This window comes from Hesperophylax consimilis, chromosome 22, assembly GCF_061612785.1.
Source record: "Hesperophylax consimilis isolate HC1 chromosome 22, BYU_Hcon_1.0, whole genome shotgun sequence".
NCBI classification, from domain to species: Eukaryota; Metazoa; Arthropoda; class Insecta; order Trichoptera; family Limnephilidae; genus Hesperophylax; species Hesperophylax consimilis.
Genome location: NC_142857.1, coordinates 22427065 through 22453384, shown reverse-complemented (window position 1 = coordinate 22453384; position 26320 = coordinate 22427065). Strand labels below are relative to the sequence as shown.

Sequence of the window (26320 nt, the reverse complement as noted above, 5' to 3'; positions counted from 1 at the left end):
TTCTTCACCACCTAGGATTCTTGCTGCAGAGTCTCCATCTTCTATCTTCGTGTCACCTGCTCCTGTTCTTCATTTTACTAAACTTAACTCACTTTATTTGTGTAATATTTATATTTTTTGTAATACCTGCATCAACTGTAAAGTGCCCGTGAGGTGATATCTCACAAAAGCGGCGCTATACAAATTGTCCAATAAATAGATATGTGAAACGTAGTATTACCAGATTGCCTTATAGGAAATATATACATTCATCAAAGGTTTCCATGTGTGAATGGTTTTTTTGGGTCATTACCTCCATCGGGAATCACGAATTCAGGAATGTAGTTCTTGAATTTCAGTGCGGGCTCACGATGTCTATTTCTCTAATTATTACATTTTTTGTTAATAAATAATATTAATACATAAAATTAAATGAATATAGCATGTAACTTTAATTGGATACTTCACTAACTGCTGTAAAATGTAGAGAAAATAAATTATTGAATTTCTTGGAACTGAATTTCTTTTTTTATAATTAAAGTTTTATTAAAACGTTTCAGTTAAAACGAAGGTAAATTACAAATTAAACTTTATTACAGTAAAAAAAATATATTCTTTTTAAATAGTAGCTGGCTAAAGGCAATATATATTTTCCTTGATAATATTCTAACAAACTCGCATATATCCAGTGTAAGGAACTGGCTTAAATAAGAAAATGGTAAATCGTCGTAAAAAATTGAAAATATAAATTGAGTATAGAAATTGAAAATAAAATTGAAAATAGAAATTGAAAATAGAAATTGAAAATCGAAATTGAAAATAGAAATTGTAAATGAAAAATAACTGCTCTGTGTTTGTCGAAAGACATACAGGAGAGATATTTATTTTCACATATACGGCACAACATGTGCCATTCACATACTAAATTACAGAGAATAGTACAGCAACATAAGGAATGCAACAATATAAATGTAAGTATAATGGTATAATCAGTAAATAGTAGTAAGGTTAAGAGTATGAAAAAAAGAGATATAAATAAAAATAAGTAGCAATCTGTAGTATAGTATTAAGTCAAAGTAAGAAATTATATGTAATAATATACAATAAATACAATAATATACAATATATTCACCGAAACCGGTTAAGATTCAGTTCATCGGCGCTAAAAAAGACGTCCCAATATGTGAAACATCGGCTCGTATGCAGTTCGGCTCGCATAGTTAATCCTGACCTTTACGTGCGGATCAAAGATATTAGAAGAACGAGATGTGCTACGCGCAGTTCGTACTGAGTGGAATTGTTTTGCCCAGTGTCGCCGGTTTTGTTCACCAATACTACTGCACACCTTCGCTTGCGCTAAGGTATCCGCACTAATACATAGAACAGATTTCTGTGCGTACACGTCCCGATACCGTTCAAAGTACCCTAATTAGGTAGTACTCCGGCTACGGTCCGGCGGCCAACATAGCATATCTCGTTCTTCTAATATCTTTGGTGCGGATGAATCTATCTGGCGGACTTGTGTACGCATACCGAAATGCTCGCCGTCTGGCCTGTGACGTTCCGCTCGCCGGTGAATATTCCGCTCTGCGCTCGATCCGTCGCGCGTCGCCTGTCGACCGAGAAGGCAAACCGCGAACATAAAGCCGCTCGCAGACAGTAACGGTAGTACGGTAATCAGTGCTCGTTCGAACGGCTTTCGTTGCAGTCGCGTCGCGCAGAGGAGTTCGCAAGTTCATTATGTGGACCGACGAGAAGGTAATTGAACTAGCCGGTTTATACCGACTACAGCCTGTACTTTGGGACTTCAATCACCCTCAACACACTAAAAAAAATTGTAAAAAGTTAGCTTGGCAACAAATTGCTCTAGCGCTAGGGACAGATGCAGGAGCTTGCTCTAATAAAATAACCAATTTACTTGCTTCATATCGGAGAGAAAGAAGAAAAGTAATAAAAAGGCAAGGTAATTAATTTTTTTTATTAAATACCTACGATTACTTAAAATTAGACGTATTGTGAATAGTTTATTCTGAATCCTGATCATTTGGCACTTTGATTCACAGGAGCAGATAAAAAATACAAAAGCAGATGGTATGCTTACGAGTCCCTGGCTTTTTTGAATGACAGAAAAAAGAAGAGACATTATAGAAAACTTCCAAATACAGAGGTCAGTATCTACATTAAGGCGATGCCATACGTAGTAATGCAAAATCATGTGTTTTTGGTTTGAAAATTTGGTCGCCTAGAAATGTTTCAGATGCTTTAATTAAATACTGCGAGTGGAATACATCTTGGCCTTTGAAATAATCGAGTATTTTTTAGATAAGTCTTTTTATAAGACCAGAAAAAAATAATGTATACGGCCTATGAAAACTGCTTTAAAGTTCAAAATCTCCTACTTACGAACCCATTTTCGGTTATGATTTTATTGTATAATGTGGCAAATTATTATTTATAAAATTTTAAAAAAATTATGCCTGAACATCCACAAAATAAAATAAAAGGCACTTTTTTGCCATGTTTTTTTCTTGCATAAATCAAAACAGGCGGATGGTGTTAAGTGTGAATTTAAACCTTATCGCCATCTACGTAAGGGTTGTTATTGATAGCTGCTCAATTTAAAATATTACACGACGTAGTGCATCGCCTTAAGCTTTAAGTACCAAAAAGAATATATGTATATGTCTTCGTTTCAAAGCTAGTAAGCTGGCATCTCAAGCTAGGATTTACTACCCTGGCTTAGGATTTATCTTTCTTAAAAAAAATTCTTAGCATCGTCTAACCGGCTCTAGTTTGTGTCACCGGAATATCAGTTTGCTATCCTAACTTTAAGGCGAAGCTTAATGCTAAACACTATTTTGCCAATCACTTTCTTTATAACGAATTGGTGTACATTATGATTACCAAAAAATATGCTTTAGATTTTTTTTTTTATTTAGAAAAAAAGTAAATATTCACAAGAGATAAAAATATATTACATTTTATATCAGACATCAATTTTTTTTGTTTACCCAATTTGTAGAGAAATATTCTCGGGTCAAATTGGGGAGCTAGTCTATGTGCTTATATACTATATATAGATAATAATATGTATAGTTACAAACATGGAAAAAGAATATTTTCAAAAATACTGTAAAATACTACAAAATATTGTAAAATAAGAAAATTACATATAATTATAGAAACAGAATATTAACAAAAGTCAACGAAAAATCAACAAAAATAAAAGCAACAATATAAGCAACAGAAATAAGCAACAGAATAAGCAACAGAATAATATCTGAAAATCATCGATAAAAGTAAGTCAATCTTCTCTGTAAAAATACAGATAAATTGAAGGTTTTCCTATCGTTTCGCTCGAGTAGAAAACTAGTTTTGTGCTTGAAATCGAACGTTTCTAGACTCCGTTTGTCGAGGGATTTTAATGCCTATTACCTACAATATAAGGTATACCAAGAATATACACATTTTTGGGTTGTATCTTCCTCTTAAAAACTAGCCTCGCGAAGGCCGGGCTTTATGAATCTGTGCGTATTCTCTGCCAACTATATATTTTATTTTATTTTTATTAAGATATTTATAACAGAATTCAAATAAAGAATGTCTTTTTTATTATTTTACTCTCCATAATGGCTCATAGTTATTTTTATTCATTATTTTATTTAGTTCAGGTTATTGTATACACTTGGAAAACGTTTTGTCTTTTTTATGTGAGAAATATTTACAAACATAACAGAAAATAATGCTTAGTTGGTGATATGCAAACTTATTCAATTTATTAAATAACTACGAAATAAATTCAAAAAAAATAATTTTAGTAAAACAATAAAAATAACCAAAGTGTTATTTTTATGCTACAGAGTGTAGATTAAGTATACACTAAGGACACAAAACACGAGTGTCATTTTATAAGTTCAGGAGGTTTTATTATTTTTTTTATGTAACAACTCACACGAGCGCCCATGTCTGTACAGTGAGCAATGGAACTCTGTCGCCACCTGTAACGTAAGGAGTTGATTTGCTTTTGGAATTGTTTTTTTTTTAATTTAAAATATTTGATTTGCTTTTTGAATTTCATAATATACTATACCATCCACTTAAATACACGTAGTGTTGATGAGACTGCCGGTAGTTCCTAAGAACGTTGCTATATTAATGCTAACATTGACATATTTTAATCTATTGATTATGCTATCTGTGGGGTGAATTTTATGAATGAAGTATTTTATGTAATTTTATACAATTCTATGATAGATGATACAGTAAATTCCCGAAATATCTTGGATTTAAAGTTATTATTGGCTGTAAGGATGCTTTAGCAGCCCCTCCCCCCTCCCCACCCAATAATGCAATACTGTCTGTAAGAGGAGATTGCAATAATGGACCATAATACTTTACCATGTTAGCTAATAGTCAATAAACTCGTTTCCAATTTGCTTAGTGGTCAAGACCCTGAATTCCGAATTTATATCGAATTAAAACATACTGCCTTAACGCTTTAAGTTTTTTTTATTTTTTATTATTAACTTTAATTTGTCGGAGTCTCTTTTAATGTAAAGGTTTTCTTTTATAATTTTATTATTCAATTTACAAATAACAGTTTATTTATCAACAAGTTCTGACAGCGTGACAGCTGTTTCAAAATATATACAAAAGAATTCTAGTAAAAAAAATGATTATTGGTAAAATTTATTTATCTCCCATTATAAAAATGACACCTAAATTAAAAACTAATCCGAGTTATAAAATTCATTGAACCAGAGATACAGAAAGACAGACGAACGAAATTAGCACTTTGTTGAGACAATAAATGTCGTTTTTGTTACAGATTACAAATGAGGCTGGACTAGCCGAAGGTGCAGAAAAACATAAATCTGAAATTGTAATTCCCGTTCCAGTTCCTAGTCAGCCACCCAAACCAAAAAAGAAAAAAGAAATAAAGAGAATTGAAAAGCTATCAGAAGCTATCGACGCGCTAAATACTGTTGAAATTACTCCCACGAATTTTATCGACGAACCCTCGAAAAATATCTCTGATAATTGCGATGATGAAACCATTTTCTTTTCAAAATTTATATGCAGGAAGATGCAGAAATATCAAGCAAGTATGAAAAATGCTGTTCAACGAGCAATAATGGACATAATATTCCAAGCTGATGAAGGAAAGCGTAATTTTTCTAACAATTACTACGCAGTGAGCAACGATCGTAAAACCTATGCAAGTTATACAGCTGTTTGTGCACCAAAACCTTCGAAATCACCTCAGTCTTCTCCGGCAAGTACTGAGGTCGATGCGTTACAACACACTGGTTCCGACTCCAGTGAAGATTTTATAATAAGCTGAAATGTTATGACAGCCCATTTATTGCCATTTTAATTTTTATTAATAAAAAATAATAAAACTTCACATTTTATTTAAATATTAATTTTATAAAATTATTAAACACTTATAAGTATTATGTAACTGAAACTGAAAAAAAAACCTTTTGTTTAATAATTACAAACAAAATAATGTTAAATAAAAGGATAAGTGTATGCAAGAATTGAAAGAGGTGGGATTGGGCGCGAATTTGAGTAATCTGAAAGTATGTTGCCTGTTGTATGCTGATGATGCGGTGCTGATTGCTGACAATATGGAAGATCTACAGTCTAGTGTCTAGGATGAACGAAGTATGTACGAATAATGAGTTATCAATCTTAACAGTCCATGAATAACCAACCATTTCATTAGGATGGGTTGTTTCACATAATTTCAACAGCTTTCAAAGTTAAATTTCAAGTTCTGTTATTATTTTATCATGAATCGGTTGTTTCATAGTGCTTGGATAATAACAGAACTTGAATAGGACTTTCACAGAACTTGAATAACTTTGAAAATTGATAAAATTGTTAAAATTCAATGAAACAACCCGTCCTTAAGAATTTTACCATCGGTGACTAAGGGCTAAAAATACGTACCTACACGTATATGAAATTCGAATATTCCAACATTTTGTAAATCAGAATTTACTTACGGGTTTACGTAATGAAATCGAGGACTGAAGTAGGAACCTACCTGTTTACTTTACGTAGAGTTTTACGGTGATTACAAACACACGAACAACACTATGTATATACACACACCATGGAGGGTGTCTACGTCCTGCGGGGTGGGGGAGGCCGGGTGTCCCTCCATTCCCCCTCCCCCCTCAGATAGACAGGTGAAGAGTTGCATTACGGTACAGCGGTCGGGGGAGGGAATGAGTACTATATACTACAGAATGGTATAGTATATTATATGCTAGGTACTAGATACTAGCGGTACTACTAGGGTTGCTGTTCTCAAACTGTGAAGACGCATCCGAATATGCGATTAATTAAGTGGTTATAACCTCTTACATTAAGGGCCAATTGCATCGAAAATAATTAAAGTAAGGTTTAAAGTTAAATATTTAAACTGAGTTTAAGCCCTAACTAAAGTTAAGCTAAAATTCAACAAAATTGAGTTGCACCAACATTAAAATAGTTAGTTTAAAGTTACCAGTGTTGCCATCGAAATGGCTTCGAATTTTCCTTGTATTTGATGTTTGTTAATAAAAATAAACACATAATTATTTTTACGCGTGTCAACACTGCAGTTCAACGCGCTTTATCATTGTCTTTGACGCATCTTTGACGTTTACGAAGTTTTGAGGTTATTTCGCAGCTCAGTTAAACATAAATAATAAAAATGGAAACAATCACAAAGTAAGTAGGTTTTATTATTGTCGTATGTGTATTTTATTCGACTTGTTATATTATTTTCTTCTCAATACGACGAACTTTACTTTCAGAGAGAGATCTTCAAACTTTAGCGCCGAAGATATCATTTTGCTGAGAGAGCTCGTGGAGGCCCACAAGAATATTCTTTTGAATAAAAAAAGCGATGCTGTGCATGTCAAAGAGAAGGACCAGACATGGGAACTATTGACAACCAAATATAACGCCTCCTGTCCCGCAAACCGTTATAGATCCACTAAACAGCTTAGAAACAAGTTTGAAAACTTGAAAAAGTCTGCTAGAAAGGTTTGTAGATTGTCACACATTGTTTTCTGAAGTCATGGATTGTTTCAAAATTGAAATGATGAGTTAATGTTTTTTCCAGGAATCTTCACAATTCACAAAAGAACGCCGAAAGACTGGGGGTGGTCCACCACCATCCAAGCTCAGCGATAATGCAACGTGGATGCAAGGTGCCATGCAAATATCCATGGAAGGGATCAACTCTGAATTTGATGACGATGCTTCTATAAGTAAGTTCTATATACTATCCACTGTATGATTAGCATTCCAAACATCTTTACTTTCATTCACAGTTATGGATTGCGAATAATCATTTATTCATTCTGTTTTAAGCTGCTGAAATTCTGCCGTGCGCCCCGATCCTGCACATAAGACCCAAGACACCGGAAGACCCAACTGTGGAAGAAGCGGATGTTCAGACACCATTTTTGATGGAATTTGTAAGAAAGACGTTAATATTTTTTACAATTTATTTATTTATTTAATATCAACGGTATAAATATACCCTAAACACTGATTAAATATCATAAAATCATTGTTAATTAAGAAATAATAAAAAAAATAGAGTATAACAGTTAATTGTGGCATTTGATTGAGAAATGACACCACAATTACATACAAATAAAATTGATTCTACTTTTTTATAAGAAAACTCTCTTTTTAACTTTTGAAGGTTATTCTCATCAATGTAATATATCATTGAAGAAGATAATAATAATAATCTAAATTAAAATATGAAAATGTACATGACACAGAAAAAATAAAAGATAGCGGTTGCAACTGGGACTCGAACCCAGATCTCTCGTCTGGTAAAACTTTTCCATAAGCACAATACGTGTTGAAAAGGGAGAACTCATTTACCCGCTATGAGTATGGAACTTGTCCCCCAACTGTTAGCCAATTATTCTTCCCACAATAACATGGAATAATGATGTCTTTATAGGTGGCAGTGGAAGATCCCCCACTCCCTTGTGCATCGGAGTATCAAGGTGTAGCGACTAAACGCTTACCAATAACACCATCCCTGAAAAGTGAGTTTAGTTGTGCCTTAAGTATTATAGAATCTTATTATCTTAACAGCATCTCACTAAATGTTTCAGTAAATTTGTCTAAACTAGGTAGTTTAGACAAATAATTTAGAAAGGTAGTAGGTACTTACTATCTAACGTTTTTAATGTAATGTAATATTTTTTTAGGCCTATCAAGAAAAAGAAAATTATCCACGCCAAACGATGTCCGCAGAAATTTCATGGAGTTGGCGGATGCACAAAAAAAATCTGTAGATTTGTCTACAGATTTAGACCTCGAGCACAAAAAAATTCTTCACAAACAGGAATACAGGCATCGTGAAGCTATTTTTGAATTAAAAATTAAACAGATGAAACATGAAGACAGGCATCGTGAAGCTATTTTTGAATTGAAAATTGAACACATGAAACATATACACGAGTTAGAAGTAAAAAAATTCAAAGAGGAAAACCGAAAGGAGAATGATTTCCCGTTACAATAGATTAAAACATTTATTTTCTTTCTTTCTATTATTATTTGTAAATCTTTTTTATTTTTAAGTTAATTAATACATTATTTTATACAAAAAATTACAATAAATGAGCAAAATAACTGTTGACAAGATTTTGTCGTATGTCATTATTACCCTGTCCAACATTTTCAGGAAAATGTCCTCCGTCAATTTCTTGGAGAATGGTGACAAAGTCTGGTGGCTCTGTGACATTGTTGTTAGTGCATATGTTGTGCAACACCGCTGTGGCTACAATCACGGCTTCCACTCTTGTGGCATCGATTCTCAATTTCATTCCTACTGCAGGAAAACGCCTTTTCCATATCCCGAAAGTCCTTTCTACAACATTTCTTGTCCTGATTTGGCTTTCATTGTACAAAAGTTCAGCGTCAGAAACAGGATTTGCCAGTGGGGTTAATAAATACGGTTTTACCGCATAACCACGATCGCCAACTAGGTGTCTGGCTCCATAGAGCCCATCTTCCAGTTTTCCTTTAATTCTGGAATTGTTAAAAATGGTGCTGTCATGTGTAGAACCTGGCCATCTTGCCACAATGTTGGTTATTTTGCAGTTGGCATCCACTATTGCTTGCACGTTGTATGAAAAGTAATCTTTTCGATTACGGTAATACTCAGCATTGTTCCCTCCAGGAGAGAGAATTCCTATATGGGTGCAGTCGATGGCACCAATTGTGTTGGGAAATCGAGCAATGCTGTAGAACTCGTTGGCACACTGCTGAATTTCATTCTCTGTTTGAGGAAATACAATATATTGTGACCGAAGGCGGGCTATTGCTCTGCTAACCCTGTCTACTACACGCGAGACAGTACTTTTATGCACCCCAGAGATGTCTCCTGTGCATCTTTGCATCGTTCCTGTTGCATAAAAATGCAATGTTATTAGAACCTGGTCCACAGCACAAACAGCATGATTTCTGAAATGACAAAAAAATGTATTTTGTCAGTTACATACAATATAACTATGCTAGTATATTATCAATAGAACTTATTAGATACATTAGTTTAAATAAACCTACTTGTTTGTAGACGTTGTGATGTCATTAGCAATGAGTGATGTTAATTGCCTAACCATACTTTTCGACATCCGAAATCTGGCGATAAAATCCAACTCTTCCCATAGAAAATGATCGGTTCGTGGATTAAATTGTTTCTTTTTTCTATTTCCCACATATTCTAGAATCAATCGATTATCAAAACCCGGATTGTCGGACATTTTTTCAACTATTTTCTCTTCAAACAATATTTCGTTCCTTGAAAGGTGGTGACGGATGACAGCTGAACTAAAATTGACCAAAATCTAACTTTAAACTCTCAACATCGCTGGGTTAAATAAAAGTAACTATTTTGTAACAATTTAGTTAACTTTTATTTAAACGAAGTTGAAACAACCCATTTAAGCAAGAAATGATAAAAAAGTTACTTTTATTTAACCTTAACTAAAAAGTAACTTTAACTATTTTCGATGCAACTGAGCCTAAGACAGTTTAGTTGTCGTCGCGCTTTATTTGATAACTAATAATCCTAATAGTTAAGTTATCAATAACAAGTTGATGTTATTTCCAGTCTATAATGGAATTGGTGATTCAGCAGGGGTGCCCGGGTTCATCGGGTGAGGTATGTTCAAGATGCGCCTGCCCACCGCTGCATGGCGTGGCAGATCGGGAAAGGCTGGTTCGGGGAGACCCTTTGACCTCTCCAACTGATCTCTCGACCCATCGTCTTAACGCCACAGTGGGAGAGATATATTCATATGTCCGTCACTCCTGGACACATTGATCCCTTTATTCCTACCCAACCCTCTTATCTTTTACCTTACCATAACTTCCTCTCCTTTCTTTTCTTGAAGAAGATCCTCCATACAGCATCCCTAAAGACGACAAAAGCCCTGAGGGAAATTATTTTCCTCAGGGCCTCCTAAGGTTTTTAAATAAAATTTAAACTAAAAAACAACGTTAGGTTCTTGAGTTCGTGGTTTAGGTTAAAATTAAATTTAATATTGTTTCACTATTTAGTTAAACAATTTTACAAATGCGTTATAATTTACCCACCTCACTCAATTTTAGCGTCGCTACACCAGGCGATTCGTTTAAGAACGAACATTCAGACCCTGCACAGAAAATTCCCACAATAGACAGCGCTGCAAACTTATGCCTTACTTTCAGCGATTGTCTGGTTATTTGATGCGACTGATCACACTTTATTCAAAGCATTCTTTAACCATCCTGGTGCCAAAAATATGGTCACGTGGTTTGCCACCAGCTGGTCGAAATGATTCCCAGATTTCATGTTAGAGCAAGTCTATTAATTTGGTTGTCTATGATGTCTACTCTTGATGTTACGTTCATGGCAGAACGTAATGAAAGATAAAAACAAAGGGGTTTATGTAAGGAGCGACAGTTTGACAAGGCCTGAGGAGTTGGGGTAAGTCTGCAGCTTTGAGTGGGTAGCAAGTAGCAAGCAGCAAGGTCACAATGGGGCGACGGTGAAAGGGTAGTATTACAATTCATCGAGGGTAGCGGTAGCGCACTTGCGTCAAATAACACTAGGAAACATGAGGTGACCAAATGCTAAAAGTAAATACGAAAACAGATAGTTTCAAAAGAACAAATTGCTGTTGAAAATATGTAAATATAAATGTATGGATTTGATACTACCGTGTCAGACGCACCAACCCAACTACTCTCGAATCTCATTTGTCCATAAATCCTATTTAGCATTACCATCATATATGGCTTTAGCGATGACCGGATAACTCATCAAAATGATAATTCATCACATCTTTAAAAAGTTATATAAAGTCATGGAAAGTGATGAAACAAAAACTTTATTAACTGGGTTAAGTAGGTTAGGTTTAAAAAAAAATTTCATCGTTTCTAATGATTTTATATAACTTTTTAAAATTATGTTGAATTGTCATTGTGTTGATTTATCATGGAACCGGCTTTAGGATTTAAGCACACATAAGATTTAAGCACACATATAAACCTGTATGTACGACATAGAGCTTTGTGTCACTAATAAATATGATTATGGCAACACCATTGTTTGTAGTTAGGCCCCTATGAACCTAAGCCCGCGAATTGCAATTAAAATAATTAAAAATATATATTTCATATTACTTCATCGCTTGTCCAGATAATCCAGGTTCCAGAGTTCATTGAACCGTAGTTACAGGCACACAACCGAAATTAGTATTTTTAACACACCAAAAAAATAATTGCGTAAAGATATAACTTTGGACTATTTAAATCTATGTATTTAATTAAACAACTAAGTAGCCATGGTCAGTGACTGAGTTGGCATCGTGTTTGGGTCTCACCCGGGCGTCGTGTGTTCAATTCCTCGGCTTGCTAAGTTCTCCATCACAACACAAGCAACATTTTTCGCTTACTGTGGTGGTAGTAGGAGATTTTCAAATATTGACAGGTTATTCGTAACCCCGGAAATGTTTGTCTTTCTTAAAAAAAAAACAAGAGAAAAAAGAAATACCTGGATATTTTAAATAAGCAACGTGCGAAACAATCACCTATAGTACCTACCTAACTTTTTTTTTTAAATTGTGTGTATATGTGAGTTTTGATCTTGGCTCTAAATCTTGGCAGTATTGTCCCAGAAATCCCAATATTGAATATGTCACCCCACCAGCAGAGTAGGTAGGCTGCCAGGCTGGCTGGGCGGCTGCACTCTGCACCAGTATTAGTCACGAGGCTGCGACAGGGTGGAACGGGTGGATCAGGGTGTATCAGGGTGGATCAGGGGGGGTGGCCACCGCACCCGACCCCATAACCCGCGGGATGCAAGCTAGCTGCAGCGTATTCCGCCGTCCTGTGCCGCCGAGGGGGGTGGGGTGGTTGCATAGTAATAGTAACGAAAAGTAAGAGTTTGTCTTCAATGAATGGCGGATGCGGTAAACACTCAACAATTACAGTACACGTTGTTCGTACAATAATAATAAAACCTGAATATCTTATTATTGATAATGTTATACCGTTCAGTGAAATATAAACCTAAAAAACAGGCAAAAGAAACCATACAAGAGTCCCAATTGTCTACAACTTCTTCATGGACGCAATTGATCGTTATCTTTGTAAATCCTATCGAGCATCGTAAATTTTGTTTGGAATTTCTAGGTGTACTATTTTCAGATCGTTATTTCTAAGATGTTCCAAGGAATTTTAAAATTCATGTCTTAAAATGAAATTGTTCATCGTATTATTGGAAATAAAGTTTTCTACTATTCAACAAGAAAAAAAACATGTTTAAACTCGGGTAATAACTGCTAATTCACAATAAACAAATATACATAAGTCCGTTACGAGTTACGCCAACAACTGTGAATTACGTTTAAAAAAGACATGTTCGCGTGACCTGGACAAAAATCGATGGACAATATGGATATTATTTTGTTATGTGAAAACGCACAACTGCTGTTCCCAACCATCCGGAGCCAGTGAGACTATGACACCCCAATCGAGGTATGTTGTGAGGCTGAAGCTAGTGGGGAGGGGAAGGAGATGGGGATCAGAAAGGTGGCGAATTATCTGGTTAATCAGATCTGGTAACCAAACACGGCCAAAGCCATTTCAAGCAACGTTTCAATTTCGAATGGTGGTCTTACACCAGGGCGATACTGAGAGTTTCTTACTCTCTGGAACGTGTCGCAAATATACTATACATTATTTTAAATGAGTAATTTGTGAAATAACATAAATTAATCAAATAAAATTTACTTGCGCACGCCGGAACCTCCTGCTTGCTAGTCGAGAGCCTTACCCCTCGACCATGGAGGCCGTCGAACTAAAAAAAATAAGAAATTACCAAAAATATATCGTGTAACCATCGATAAAATTGTGGGATTTGTGAATCTGAAATAATACATCAACAACATGGCAACATTGCTGCAGAATGCAGAATGATTTATTTATGAGTGCAGCTTGTCAGAATTCTTGACATATCAGTTCCACTTTTGAAAATTACAATTACAATAATTTTCTATTGAAACATTATATTTTAGTAAGATATTTTAACGCTTGTCATTGTAATAATTAAGCGAAAATAGTGAAAATATTTAATAAAACACGACTCGTTTAAAATAGAGCAAAAATCTCTCGACAAATGCTTTAGTTGCTTAGATAAAATGTGAATTTTTTCATGCCTATAACATATTAAATAACAGAACAAAACGTGTTTTAAATAATTTTCGGAGGTTACTTTGCGATTTTTTTCTATCGAGGGAATTTCATATAAATAACGTTTCGGCATAACAAATGTATAGATATTATCTTAAAAAATAACATATATTTTATTGGAACTTAAAAACTTAAAGAGTTAGAGAGAAACTTGTTATAAATCGGTCGAAATTTCGTATGCCATGTAAAAAAAAAAAAAAAAAATTGCCCATTTAAACGAAATTAATAAATTCACCTTCCCTCCCTCCATAAAGTGAAATGATGGCAGAAGTGTCCTTTGAATAAATTAAAAATATACTAATCGAAGATTTCCAAATCAAAAAATTACCAAATATTAATGACAAATTAAAAAAAATCAATACTTCTAATAAGTACTAAAAGAAAACAAAAATATCAATTCATGTAAAATCAATAACTCACCAATCATCATGAAAAATTAAAAAATCTTTAAAAAACTGACATTAGAAAAATAAAAGAAACTAACAAACTTTCAAATGCAATTAAAAAACACTTCAAAATGATGACAAAAATAATGTAAATAAACGCATAAGTTTAAAAAAACATCCGACAGTCAAATAAATTAAAAACAATGCATAAGCACGCAAATATATATTTATTTAATTATCAACGACCTTCGTAGGGGCCTTTACATAAGAATACATTGTAAAATATATACAAACACAACTGAACTGTCTCAGTAAAAATCTTTTGTATTTATTTAGTGATAACTGACTCGGTATAGTTATTTCCCTCCATTAGTATTCTGGGCAAAGTGGCATACTATGGTAGTTAGTCACAAAATTTCTGCACTGAAATAAATCCCGACATCTGCTTTACGCTGTGAAATCAGAAAGCTTATAAATGCAAGCAATTCTGGACGATCAAATGCATCATTTAGAATTTTATATAGAAATACCAAGTCAGTGAAAATCTTCCTGTCCGATAATTTATATAGCACTATTCATATCTTAATATTTTGAAACAATTTTAAACTTTTTCCACGTAATAATTGGGAAAAAGTTAAAAATTGATCCATATATATTATTTCACCACGAATCGTTATTTAATAAAAAATAGATTATACTCATAGCATTTAAAAGAATATTGTAGTTCAACAAAATTGCTTGAATACCCATTTTAAAACTTAGTATAACCCCGTAAGATTGTAGGTACCATACGCTACCTCAATAAATTTCTAGCGCCGCAAAGTACCTACTTACATAATATTATATTTCAACGTCCTAATTTAAAACTTTTCACAGTATTCTGTTTTTCATGTTAACATTTACAAGTATCCTTTTCATGAAACATTTCCATAACGTTTACAGGTAAACACATATTTTCAATGTGTGCACTCCGCTTCTCTACACAATCATTGCTTAAAAGAGAAGCGTAGTATTGTAATTGAATTGTGTACGTTATCAATTTCAATAATAAAAATAAAATGATATTGATGATGCTCAAATGTTCTCATAAAATACTTTCTATCAAAACTATGACTTGTCGTTTAAATGATCTTATTTGTGTTGGTGACATACTATTTAAATCTGGCAGCAAGCTTAACAGAAACATGGTATTTGCGTTACTTGCAGAGTTATCCTCAGTTTTGGACATTTTAGATTTTAAATAATTATTAAAACGTTCATCAACCTCACTTAATTTCCTTTTTTGCCCTGTGCTATGTTGAGACGAGACTGATAGGGGGCTTGGCGATGGTAAAGCACAAGTCTGTGGTGAAGAAGTGAACAGAATTAATGGGTCATCTTGGATGAAGGACGAGTCTGATTGCGATGGTGATGCAGGTGGTGCATTCTGATCTGTTTCTTGTGTGTCATCATCTTCGTTTTTCACTTCTCCAGTTAGGTCAACATTCGGTAAATAGCCAGGTATCGTTCCAGCTGTTTTTATGAACGGTATTACAAACTGCATCGCATCTGTCAAATAGTATTTCCTTTTTCTCGATGACACGCTTGATTGCGACTTAAGATTTCGCACGAAAACAGAACGGAGGTTTTTCCATTTTTCCTTTGCTTGTAGTGCTGGAACAAATAGAATAATATAAAAAAAAAACTTTTTTTTACTTCTGTTTAAGACGAGAAAATACCCTAAAATAAAGCCAGAATCTTAACGACGTAAGTGAAGCAGCCGTGTAGAAAACATAATATGCGACCGTGGTGTGTATTGGACAGACTTGCGGTTGAATTTTCCCTATCAAATCTATAAAATAAAGTAGGAATCCTAACGACATAAGTGATGAAGTCGCGTAAAAACAATATTCAACGCGCAGCCCGGCGTAATGGACGGACCTACGGTCGACTTTTCCCTAGCAGGCCTAGAAAATCGATATTTCCGTGGGAAGTTTCAAGAGGGAAGTTACTAATTCATCGCCAAGAAAAATAAAAACTGTTGCCTACCGGTAATTTTATAGTTGAAAAACGTTTTGTAAATTTGTCAAACCGTTTTAAATAAAATATTTTAATGGTAAGGTCCTGCTTTTATTAATCTTAAAAATAAATAACTTATATCCGTAGGGATTCCTCTATAAACATTTGAAATTTGATTCATATATTCGTCAGAAATAATTAAAATGTGAACCCCCGCTGTTAGATTCTTATGGCTCCTTGAGATATTTAGCAATTGGTTCCGTATTCACATCACTTTCTTTATACATATTTTGCTCGAGGAGATTAATCAAACAGTATCAAAAATTGTATTATTTTATATGGAATGCCAAAATACCTATTCAAAATACCAGATAGAAACAAGTGAAATTCAATGGCACAATGCTTCAATTTGTTATGTTGTCATTTAAATAATTGTTTAAGTGGTCTAGACAGGAAGAATATGGTAAGAATAGAAAAAAAATGCCCAACACAGAAACAAGTAAATTCAATAAGTCTTTTCATTCTATTATATTATTCTGTTCGCATGTAGTGACGCAGAAGGCCTATTTATGTTTTTATTGATAAAGGATTTGTTTGCAGAAACAGTGACGGTGGTATAATCGAGCTTCACTAATCAAACATTTCATTGAACAAGGAAACTTTGGTATTTCACCGCCTCCACGATTGCCGACACAAATGACGACAACGATTGCGAATTTCCTCTTGATAAATAAAAATATTTTTTAATTAAATTTGTTACACACTACAAAAGAGAAGGCATTCCGTTATTCCATAATTAACACCTGAAGAAAATTTCATTTGACGTCATCGTACAACCTTAGCAAATCTTTACATAAATGCTCAATTTTCACGAAATAACACTTCCATCTCAAAATAATAATATTATTTAAATCAGTACACTATACGTACAAAACATTATTATAACATAAGTAAAAACATACCTGTTAAATTAACTGCTTTTCCCACATCCGACCACGCTTTTTCTGTAACATCCTTGTTAGAATATTCCTTCAGCGTATAATTGTATAAACAAGGATATTTTTTCTCCACTTCGGAAACAAATTTAATATTTAGTAACTGTTCCGACATATTTAGTGTGTCGACGACGTGAGTGGCGACAACCGACAACCCCGCACGGCTGATCGCGGGAGACTGGCGGACTGGGACTGGCGTCGTCGCGACTCTACCAGGCCATTCGTACATTGAGATACTTGCATGCAACTCGAGATTTGGGCGCGTAGCTTAGTGAAGCGACGCGTCGACTACGGGTTTGACGTCAGTTGCACGCTTCTGATAGTGCTGGTAGCACGCTATGCCAGTTGAATTCGCATTTAATACTCGTTTGGACAGAAATGGCGTCCGAACGCGATTTGAATGTTAAATTTGTTTTGGAGGTGGGAAAAAAAATCCATGTTTATATCGGAAAGCGTGAATGTGTAAAAAAAAGTCAATTTGGCATCATTCTCATGTAGTTCCCTGGAGGCGAATTATTATTTACTAGCTGTACTCCGCCACGAGTTGCTATGGATCAGTATGTCTGTGTAGATAGAGAAACAATAGCGCGTGTTGCTTTTACATCCAACAGATAGCGCTATTTAAAAAAGCATGTTTTTCCAACAAATGGCGCTGTTTAAAAAAAAGAAAGTTTGTCGAACAGATAGCGCTGTTTTTTTCAAAAAGCATGTTTTTACCTGTCACAGTTGACATCTATATAATGTAAGTATATAGAAACACACGCGTATTTCAATGGAACGTTGTGGCAAAGCTTTAGAAGCAATCGATGAAGAATTTTCGGGGATTTAAGATTTTGAACAAACGAACATAATATATACAAATCTTATTTTATTTCATTTTTTATGCTTATAAAGATAAAGAAGAACTGAGAATATTACTGCTTTCGTCGCTAGGCACTTGACATCGTATTGATTCGACGGCTACACATGAAAAAATTATCAAGTTGTGTACGGAAACCAGCATTAAAGAGTGGCATATTATTAGGTGACTTGTGGTTGCATTGCAGTCGCGTCGCTAATTATTTCTGTGTACGAAGGGCCCAAATGTCAGCAACGTATGCCTGTGTATGTACGTAAATCCGCGCATATGTATATGTCGGCAACGTGCATGTATTATAGATGAACTAAAATATCAAAAATTTGTCCGATTTATAAAAGCGGCATAAAGATTTCTGTGGAAAATTACAGACCGGTAGCAATACTATCTGCACCGGCTAAATTGTTCGAATTGATTCTTCATAAATTCACACTACCACAATTTGAACCGTTTCTAATTTCTGAACAGCATGGATTTAGAAAAGGTCGATCGACAGAAACCAACCTATTGGTGTTTACGGATTACGTATCTAAATCATTAGACAAAGGCCATCAAGTAGATTGTTCATACAATGATTTTTCAAAGGCCTTCGATACTGTAAATCACGACGTTTTACTCAATAAACTGGCTACAATAGGATTCTCCATAAGACTTCTTACTTTTTTTGCTAGCTATCTTGCAGACAGGAAACAGTTTGTGTCTCATGGACTATTCCAATCTAACCATTTCTTTGTACGATCGGGGGTACCCCAAGGCAGTAATTTAGGCCCACTCCTCTTTTCCATATTTATAAACGATATTTCAGAAGTAATTCTGCATTCTAGGTTTCTTCTCTTTGCTGATGACTTAAAACTTTTCTTAGAAATACTAAATTTAGAAGACTGCAATCAACTCCAGTCAGACATTAATAGAATTGTTGAATGGAGTAAAATAAATCGGATTGAGTTTAATGTTTCTAAATGTTTAATTTTGTCATTCACTAGGGCGAGTCATACCTGGTATTACCGGTATACAATGGACGCCCGAAGTTTAAAACGTGTCTCGACAATGAAGGATCTTGGAATCATGTTTGATAGTAGACTGACATTTCATGCTCATATTGAGGCGGCATGTAGCACTTCACTTAGAATTCTGGGCTTTGTTCTACGCACTGCAAGGAAATTCAGAGATAACCGGGTGCTTATAGTTTTATTTAATTCCTTAGTAAGGAGTAGACTTGAAAGTGGGTCGGTGATTTGGAGTCCACACCAGGTTAAGTATTCTCTTATGTTGGAGAGAGTTCAGAAGAAATTCTTGAGATTTCTCTACATGAGGGAGTATGGCTACTACCCGTGGCTCTATCCCACTGACTTTCTTTTGGGTATGCTCGGAATGAACTATCTACGCGTCAGGAGAGATGTGCGCATTGCTACACATTTCTTTAGACTGATTCGTGGATGGTTTGAAAACTCGGTCATCATGGAGAGCATTCATTTCTATGTTCCCGATGGTTATCTACGTCACCGACAACATAGACTATTTTATCTCCCGGCCTGCAGAACTAACTTGCCAATGGTCATGCCGGTGGGGAGAGCAATCTTGCTGTTGAACAGAATAAATTCGGATATCGACATGTTTGCCATCAATGAAGCTTCCTTTAAAAGGCAAGCTCTATTATCACTGGTATAGTCAATATACACACTGTAAATATTAATCTTTTAATTCTTATTATAAAAATTATTTTAAAAACGCTTTGAAATGAACAACTTTGTAATGTTTTTGAAATTAATAAACAAATTGAATTGAATTGAATTGAACTATATCGCGGTAATAGCCAAGATACTTGGGACTTTAGCCTTGTGTACCTTGTGTAACTTTGCTTATCCGCTCCGAGTGCCTAAACCCACCTGACTAGCTTTCTTCTCGAATCTCTTCGAAGAAATAATTCTTTCATACATGGCTTGAACTTTAATACGAATAATAATGCCTCTTGGATCTCTTTCCAACTGCATTTAGTCTACTTCCGCCCTTCCTTCCTGCCCTGTCTTAGGTACAGGAATGAAATCATTCAAGAGAAACAGATAATCAAAACATGTATAATATTAATAAGAACAAAAGGGCATTTCAAATTAAATGAAAAGAATCATTATTAAAAATTAAATTAAAATAATCATCATTCCAAATTCAATTAGAATAATCATCATTCAAAATTAAATGATAATAATCATCTTTCCAAATTAAATGAGGATAATAATCATTCCAAATTAAATTAGAATAATCATCATTCTAAAATAAATTACAATAATCATCATTCCAAATTAAATGAAAATAATCATCATTCAAAAATTAAATGAGAATAATCATCATTCCAAATTAAATGAGAAAACACATCTTTCAAAATTAAATGAGAATAATCATCATTCTAAAATAAATTAGAATAATCATCATTAAAAATTAAATGAGAATAATCATCATTCTAAATTAAATGAGATTAATCATCATTTTAAATTAAATGAAAATGGAATAATATATTATATATATATTAGCAGCATAAAGTTCGTTGCTCAAATGCATTGTAAATATAATTTTCTATTAGTTATCGACGAACCGGTGGATGCAATCTGTTGCAAGTTGATAATAATTAGTCTTGTATCCATTTAGTAATAAGATAGATCATTAAAGAAATATATTATATATTTGTACGGCGCCCTTGAGGTGATTTTTACAAAAACGGCGCTATACAAATCATTCAAATATTATGATATGACTGAAACATTCAAATGTAAAGCTGGTTAATTAGTTAAAAGTATGAATGTCTACAGGTCGAGAAAGTAATTTCTAACATAGCGTATTATTTCACAGTAGACTGAAAAGTGAACCGTAGTCCGTCCGGTTCGAATCAACGCCCGTGCGCCGTGCGTGCAGACTAGACACGCAAATACCTCCAAAGGCCCTTACACATATATAAACCAACACACACAAAGTACAAAGTACATAAGAAATAATCACTCGTGAGTCAGAGGGCGCCCCAAGCAGTTTAATGCGAACCTAGACGTCAACAAACCCTCCGTCAATATTCGCCACTACGCCAAAAGGGCGAACCTATCTATAACTTATGGAAACAGGCAACAGAGGGATTAGAATCTTGTTTTTGCTACGTGCACTCGTCAATGCGTTCTGACAATGCTCGCTCAAATTACAACATCACATTGTATGCAGTTTAATTCCATTGATAAAATTAATAGTATATTGTTGGAATGCGTAATTTCTATTGTTATACAGGTTTTCCAATAAGAGGTGTTATTTTGATATTCAAAGAAACTTTTCCCGTAAAGATCAATGGTTTCGTTGCTTGTGTGGCACGTAGCGCCGACTTGTTGAAAGTAAACGTTGTCCAGATCAATACCATCCAATTCCGGCATTAAAAAACCATTAATCATCTCTCGATAGCGCAATCCATTCACCGTAACTGTTGCTCCAGCCTCATTTTCGAAAAAGTAAGGTCCAATGACTCCCCCGGACCATAAACCGCACCAAACAGTCACACGTTGAGGATAGAGAAGCTTTTCAACAATAACTCTTGGGTTTTCCGAGCCCCAGATGCGACAATTTTGCTTGTTGACGAAGCCACCGAGGTAGAAATGGGCCTCATCACTCAAGATGATTTGCATTTGATTCACTCAAGTGAATTTTAATAATTTCAATGCATTGTTGAAGCGTGTATCGTTCCATTTTTATTAATGGTTTAGTTTCTACTTGTCAGATGTCAAAAAATGACAGCTTCAAAAGTAACATCTACCGAAATAGCGGGCTATTCAAAATAACACCTCTTATTGGAAAACCCTGTATAACAAGCAAGATTTTAATATCCAGGTGATTCTTAACCTCCCCCTCCCCACTCCTTCCACTAAAGTCTTGGGACTTTAGTGCAGTGTTTTCAGTAAGAAAAATGTATCAACAATCTACAATATTCAGCGACAACAAATTATAATAATTTAGATCAAGCATTTGGACGCGCACTGCCATTGTGTAGTTTACGTCTGCATCGGCAGTGAAAAAAATAAGCAATAAAACGAAGATAACGAAGTGGTATTGAAGCGTATGTGTGTGCGTTTTATTGGTGTTTGTGAGGCGGCGAGAAAGAGAAGATAACCTTCGCGTATCAGCAATGGTAAGGTCACACGGCGGCGGGGGGAGGGGGGGACTGAAAGCGGGGAAGGGGGATTATTGTTGGGGGAATTGAAAGAGGAGGGGGTTGCGCAACTTCACGATAAAGGGGCCGGGGAAGTGGGAGGAGGCTATGTTGCCAAACTCTATGCGGGCCATTTTTGTTTTGTTATTTTTTTAAAACTTTTTTATGTATTTAAGTTTGTATTTGTAGGCAAACGAATTAAATTTAGCAGGGTGAATATAGATTCAGTGATGAATTTCTAAAGAAAAATGAAACAATAATTTTTTATAACTTGTACAGCGCCGTTTTTGTGCAAAATAATCCCAAGAGTGATGTAAAAATATATATTGTACACGTGTACTTTTTTCCTTTATTTTTCATAGGGTTTTTATCACAAATATTTCTTGAAAAGTAGCTGACGTGTACCCGGTATTGCTCGGCGTTATGAATGGTTTGTTTGGAGTAAAGTTTTGAGATTGTGAATTCGTGTGTACCTGGAAAGCGAATCCATTTTTAAGGTGTAGATTATATCATTGTAGAGAATTGAAAAGTTAACTTTATATAAGTTTTGTTTCACTTGATCCTGCCAAGTATTCATTGAAAGAACGGAGACGGAGGACGGAGAATTGTATTATATTGTATTACATTTAATATTATTTGTATGTTTAGCGCCGTTTTCGCGGAAAAACACCTAATACATGTAATAAAATTTCAAATGTGTCGAATGTTCACCAGTGTAGAGCGAGAGTTTCGCGTGTTTTCCGTCTATGCACCGGCAGCGAAGGGATCAACGATGCTAGTTGGTCGGAGCATCTTCCATTGAAATAGCGGTAGAAAAGGGACAGCATTTCTATTCTCTGCTCCAAAGGCTGCAAGACTGGACAGAGGCATGTATTTTGGGGCTCTGAGGTGGTGATATCAAAGGTGATTGCCAAACCCGACAGCGGGAGAGGAACGCATTAGATAATTTGCTAATTCCCCTAATCTGGTAATCTAATTTCTAAACTAATTTTTTTAGTTCATTGGATTTATTTTTTGTTTGTACAAAAATTATTTATTTTCTTTATTCTATCTAATGTTCCATTACCGTTTTAAGTTTGTTATAGTAAAGCGCACTTGAAGTGAAATGACAATAAACTGCGCTGTATAAATACCATGTTATTATTATTATTATATATGTTCGTACAGACATCATATTGTGCGATAATAAATCTTTACTTTTCTGTATGTCAATCAGTAAGCAATTTGGGAGGCAGGTTTGGCTTCCGCCGCCCCGGGAACCATTTATTGGATAACCTGGACCTCTGCCATAGGTCACCCCAAGAGGTTCGATACGTTTGGTGACTTAGCAGGGGTGCCCAGGTTGCGGGCGACAGGCGATAGATGCGTCTGTGTATCTGGTTCACTTGATCGTGCCATGTCTTCCTCGAACGTCCGCAACTTCTTCTACCATTAACATTAGCGTCATATAATTATTTTTTTACATAAATGTAAAAGCCCAATGGGCGTATAAATAAATAAATGAATAAATAAATTAAATTAAATTTCTATAAATGCAAAATAACTATAAATATTTAGGAATAAAGTATTTCAACAACCTTCCGATTGAAATAAAGAAATTAAAGGATATTAACACACTTACTGGTCTAAGGCAGTCAAGTCTTAGATCAGCGACATCATCTGCAATTGGAAGGTTGAAAGAGCCTAAGCGAAATCCGAAAACTAAGTTTGGTGATCGTGCATTCGGAGTATCCGGCCCTAAGGCTTGGAATAAACTTCCTATGGAATTGAGATGTATAACCAGCCCAACAGAATTTAGACCCAAACTAAAAACTCACTTTTTCATACACTCATTTCCATAAATCCGTCATTCTATCCAAATATTTCTTATTTTTTCATTTTTTTTTATACTGTAATTCTTACATTATCTAGCGGTTCCGTTTATTCAATTTTTCTATTAACTTGCCTACCCATGGACAATGGACAATATCAGCGGGAACATAACAAGTCAATCGGTTTAATTGTTGGCAGATGAATCATCTAAATGCGTTTAAGATTGACGATTGATTTTATTCATTAATTTTATTCATTTGACATATATATCCAGCTAACAATAAAACACCCTAATATAATGGAACTTCCTTCTTCTTCTGGCGTTAGTAAGATTAGATTGTTAATATTAATTTTAGTTGTAAGTTGCTAAATATGTAAATACTCGTATATATGTCGTTAAGATAGTAGTTATAGGCCTTAGTCGTAAGTCACTAGATATAAGTCTTAGAGATAAGTCAGTAGTTCTAGTATTAACTATTTAAGAAATATATTTGTACAGCGCCCTTGAGGTGATTTCTCACGAAAACGTAGAAAAAAATTAGCCAAATATTATTAAATATTATTATTATTAAACTAAAACTGAAGTTACACTTTCAGAAATAATTGCATGTTTTTCCCTTCATCGATATTTATTATTATCAGTCTATACTCATCTTTACTGTATTTAGATTTTGTCTCTTTATATATTGTTCCTATCATATATATATGTATATATACTTACTTATAGCATAATGATTATATTCTTCTTATAATTAGTGTAACTCTCTCACCAAGCACAAGAACAAGTTTCTTCATTGGTGAGATTGCGAACATAAATATATTTTGAAATGTAAATATATTTTTTATGTACTCATATTATATCCTGTACCCACTTTATATATATTAAATAAATAAAAAAATATATATTATAGATATTTGGTAACCTATTGATTTAAAAAATAATTATTCAGTTTGGTTACATATTTTGGCCACAAAACCCAAATTTAAGTTTTTGTATGAAGAGGGTCTCGCAGACGAAGCTCTTAAATGAATAAAAAACCAAAATGCGAGGAATACACAGGAGAATAATACTTGGAAAAGGAAGGGATGTGAAAACAAACAAAAAATCACATTGATGACGTCATGGGCGCCAGTCGGCGTTAACAATAAATTCACGCACTGACAGGCGGGGCTGGGGGAGGGCTGGTACAGGGCGGGGGATGGAAACTAAGACTTCAGCTCGAGCACTAGCCTAGTGCTGGTAGCCGGTGTCGGTAGCTGGCAGCAAAGAACTACGTAGTTGTTCCCGAGTGCCAGAAGTTGGGCCATAAACGCCAGGCGTGAGGGATGCCCGAACTTTACTTTGCGGGAGAATGGAAGGGGTGGACGGAAACTTTGGACCGAGAGCCTAGACTGACTATTTATTTGGCATTGATATAGTATTAGCAACGTTGGCCTTGTTTATAAAATTGCACAGATGAATGAACGCCACAAATCTTACCAGCCAGTGGCGTTTTTCACGACATATTGACAACTGATGTGTGCCCCGTTTTGTTCGGGCTTGTGAATCATTTGGAGTAAAATTTTGAGGTTTTGAATTCTAGGACACACGTCGACTTTTCTTTACCTTCTATAAATAAAATATGCACGTTTTACATACATAAACCTTCCGGAAGAAATTTTCAAAAATATGGTGATAACATTATCAAAATCCGTTGCGTAGTTTGGAAGAGCTAAGCGCACAAACAGACAGATGCGGGTAGCGACTTTATTTTATACAGGGTTTTCCAATAAGAGGTGTTATTTTTGAATAGCCCGCCATTTCGGTAGATGTTACTTTTGAAGCTGTCATTTTTTGACATTTGACAAGTAGAAACTACGCCATTAATACAGGGTTTTCCAATAAGAGGTGTTATTTTGAATAGCCCGCTATTTCGGTAGATGTTACTTTTGAAGCTGTCATTTTTTGACATTTGACAAGTAGAAACTACGCCATTAATAAAAATGGAACGATACACGCTTCAACAATGCATTGAAATTATTAAAATTCACTTGAGTGAATCAAATGCAAATCATCTTGAGTGATGAGGCCCATTTCCACCTCGGTGGCTTCGTCAACAAGCAAAATTGTCGCATCTGGGGCTCGGAAAACCCAAGAGTTGTTGTTGAAAAGCCTCTCTATCCTCAACGTGTGACTTTTTGGTGCGGTTTATGGTCCGGCGGAGTCATTGGACCATAATTTTTCGAAAATGAGGCTGGAGCAGCAGTTACGGTGAATCGATTGCACTATCGAGAGATGATTAATGATTTTTATGGCCGGAATTGAATGTTATTGATCTGGACAACGTTTACTTTGAACGAGACGGCGCTACGT

General features: G+C 34.9%; 4 protein-coding genes across 5 annotated transcripts in view; 2 read left to right on the top strand and 2 right to left on the bottom strand.

Annotated features, from left to right (window-relative positions):
* Smr (nuclear receptor corepressor smrter) overlaps positions 1-26320 on the bottom strand; it is a 608275-nt gene that overhangs the window by 239509 nt on the left and 342446 nt on the right. The window lies entirely within an intron of this gene.
* LOC149413252 (uncharacterized) lies at positions 1602-5332 on the top strand. The gene is made up of 3 exons (XM_089645161.1): positions 1602-1942; positions 2043-2146; positions 4808-5332. The coding sequence occupies exons 1-3, from the start codon at positions 1720-1722 to the stop codon at positions 5321-5323; spliced, it is 843 nt and encodes a 280-aa protein (XP_089501287.1). The 5' UTR covers positions 1602-1719; the 3' UTR covers positions 5324-5332.
* On the top strand, positions 7001-10130 carry LOC149413251 (uncharacterized). Its single transcript, XM_089645364.1, has 5 exons — positions 7001-7250; positions 7354-7460; positions 7964-8051; positions 8217-8274; positions 10124-10130. The coding sequence occupies exons 1-5, from the start codon at positions 7184-7186 to the stop codon at positions 10128-10130; spliced, it is 327 nt and encodes a 108-aa protein (XP_089501490.1). The 5' UTR covers positions 7001-7183.
* LOC149413250 (uncharacterized) lies at positions 14383-17288 on the bottom strand. The gene is made up of 2 exons (XM_089645097.1): positions 17096-17288; positions 14383-15788 (listed from the first exon to the last, which is right to left on the bottom strand). The coding sequence occupies exons 1-2, from the start codon at positions 17241-17243 to the stop codon at positions 15220-15222; spliced, it is 717 nt and encodes a 238-aa protein (XP_089501223.1). The 5' UTR covers positions 17244-17288; the 3' UTR covers positions 14383-15219.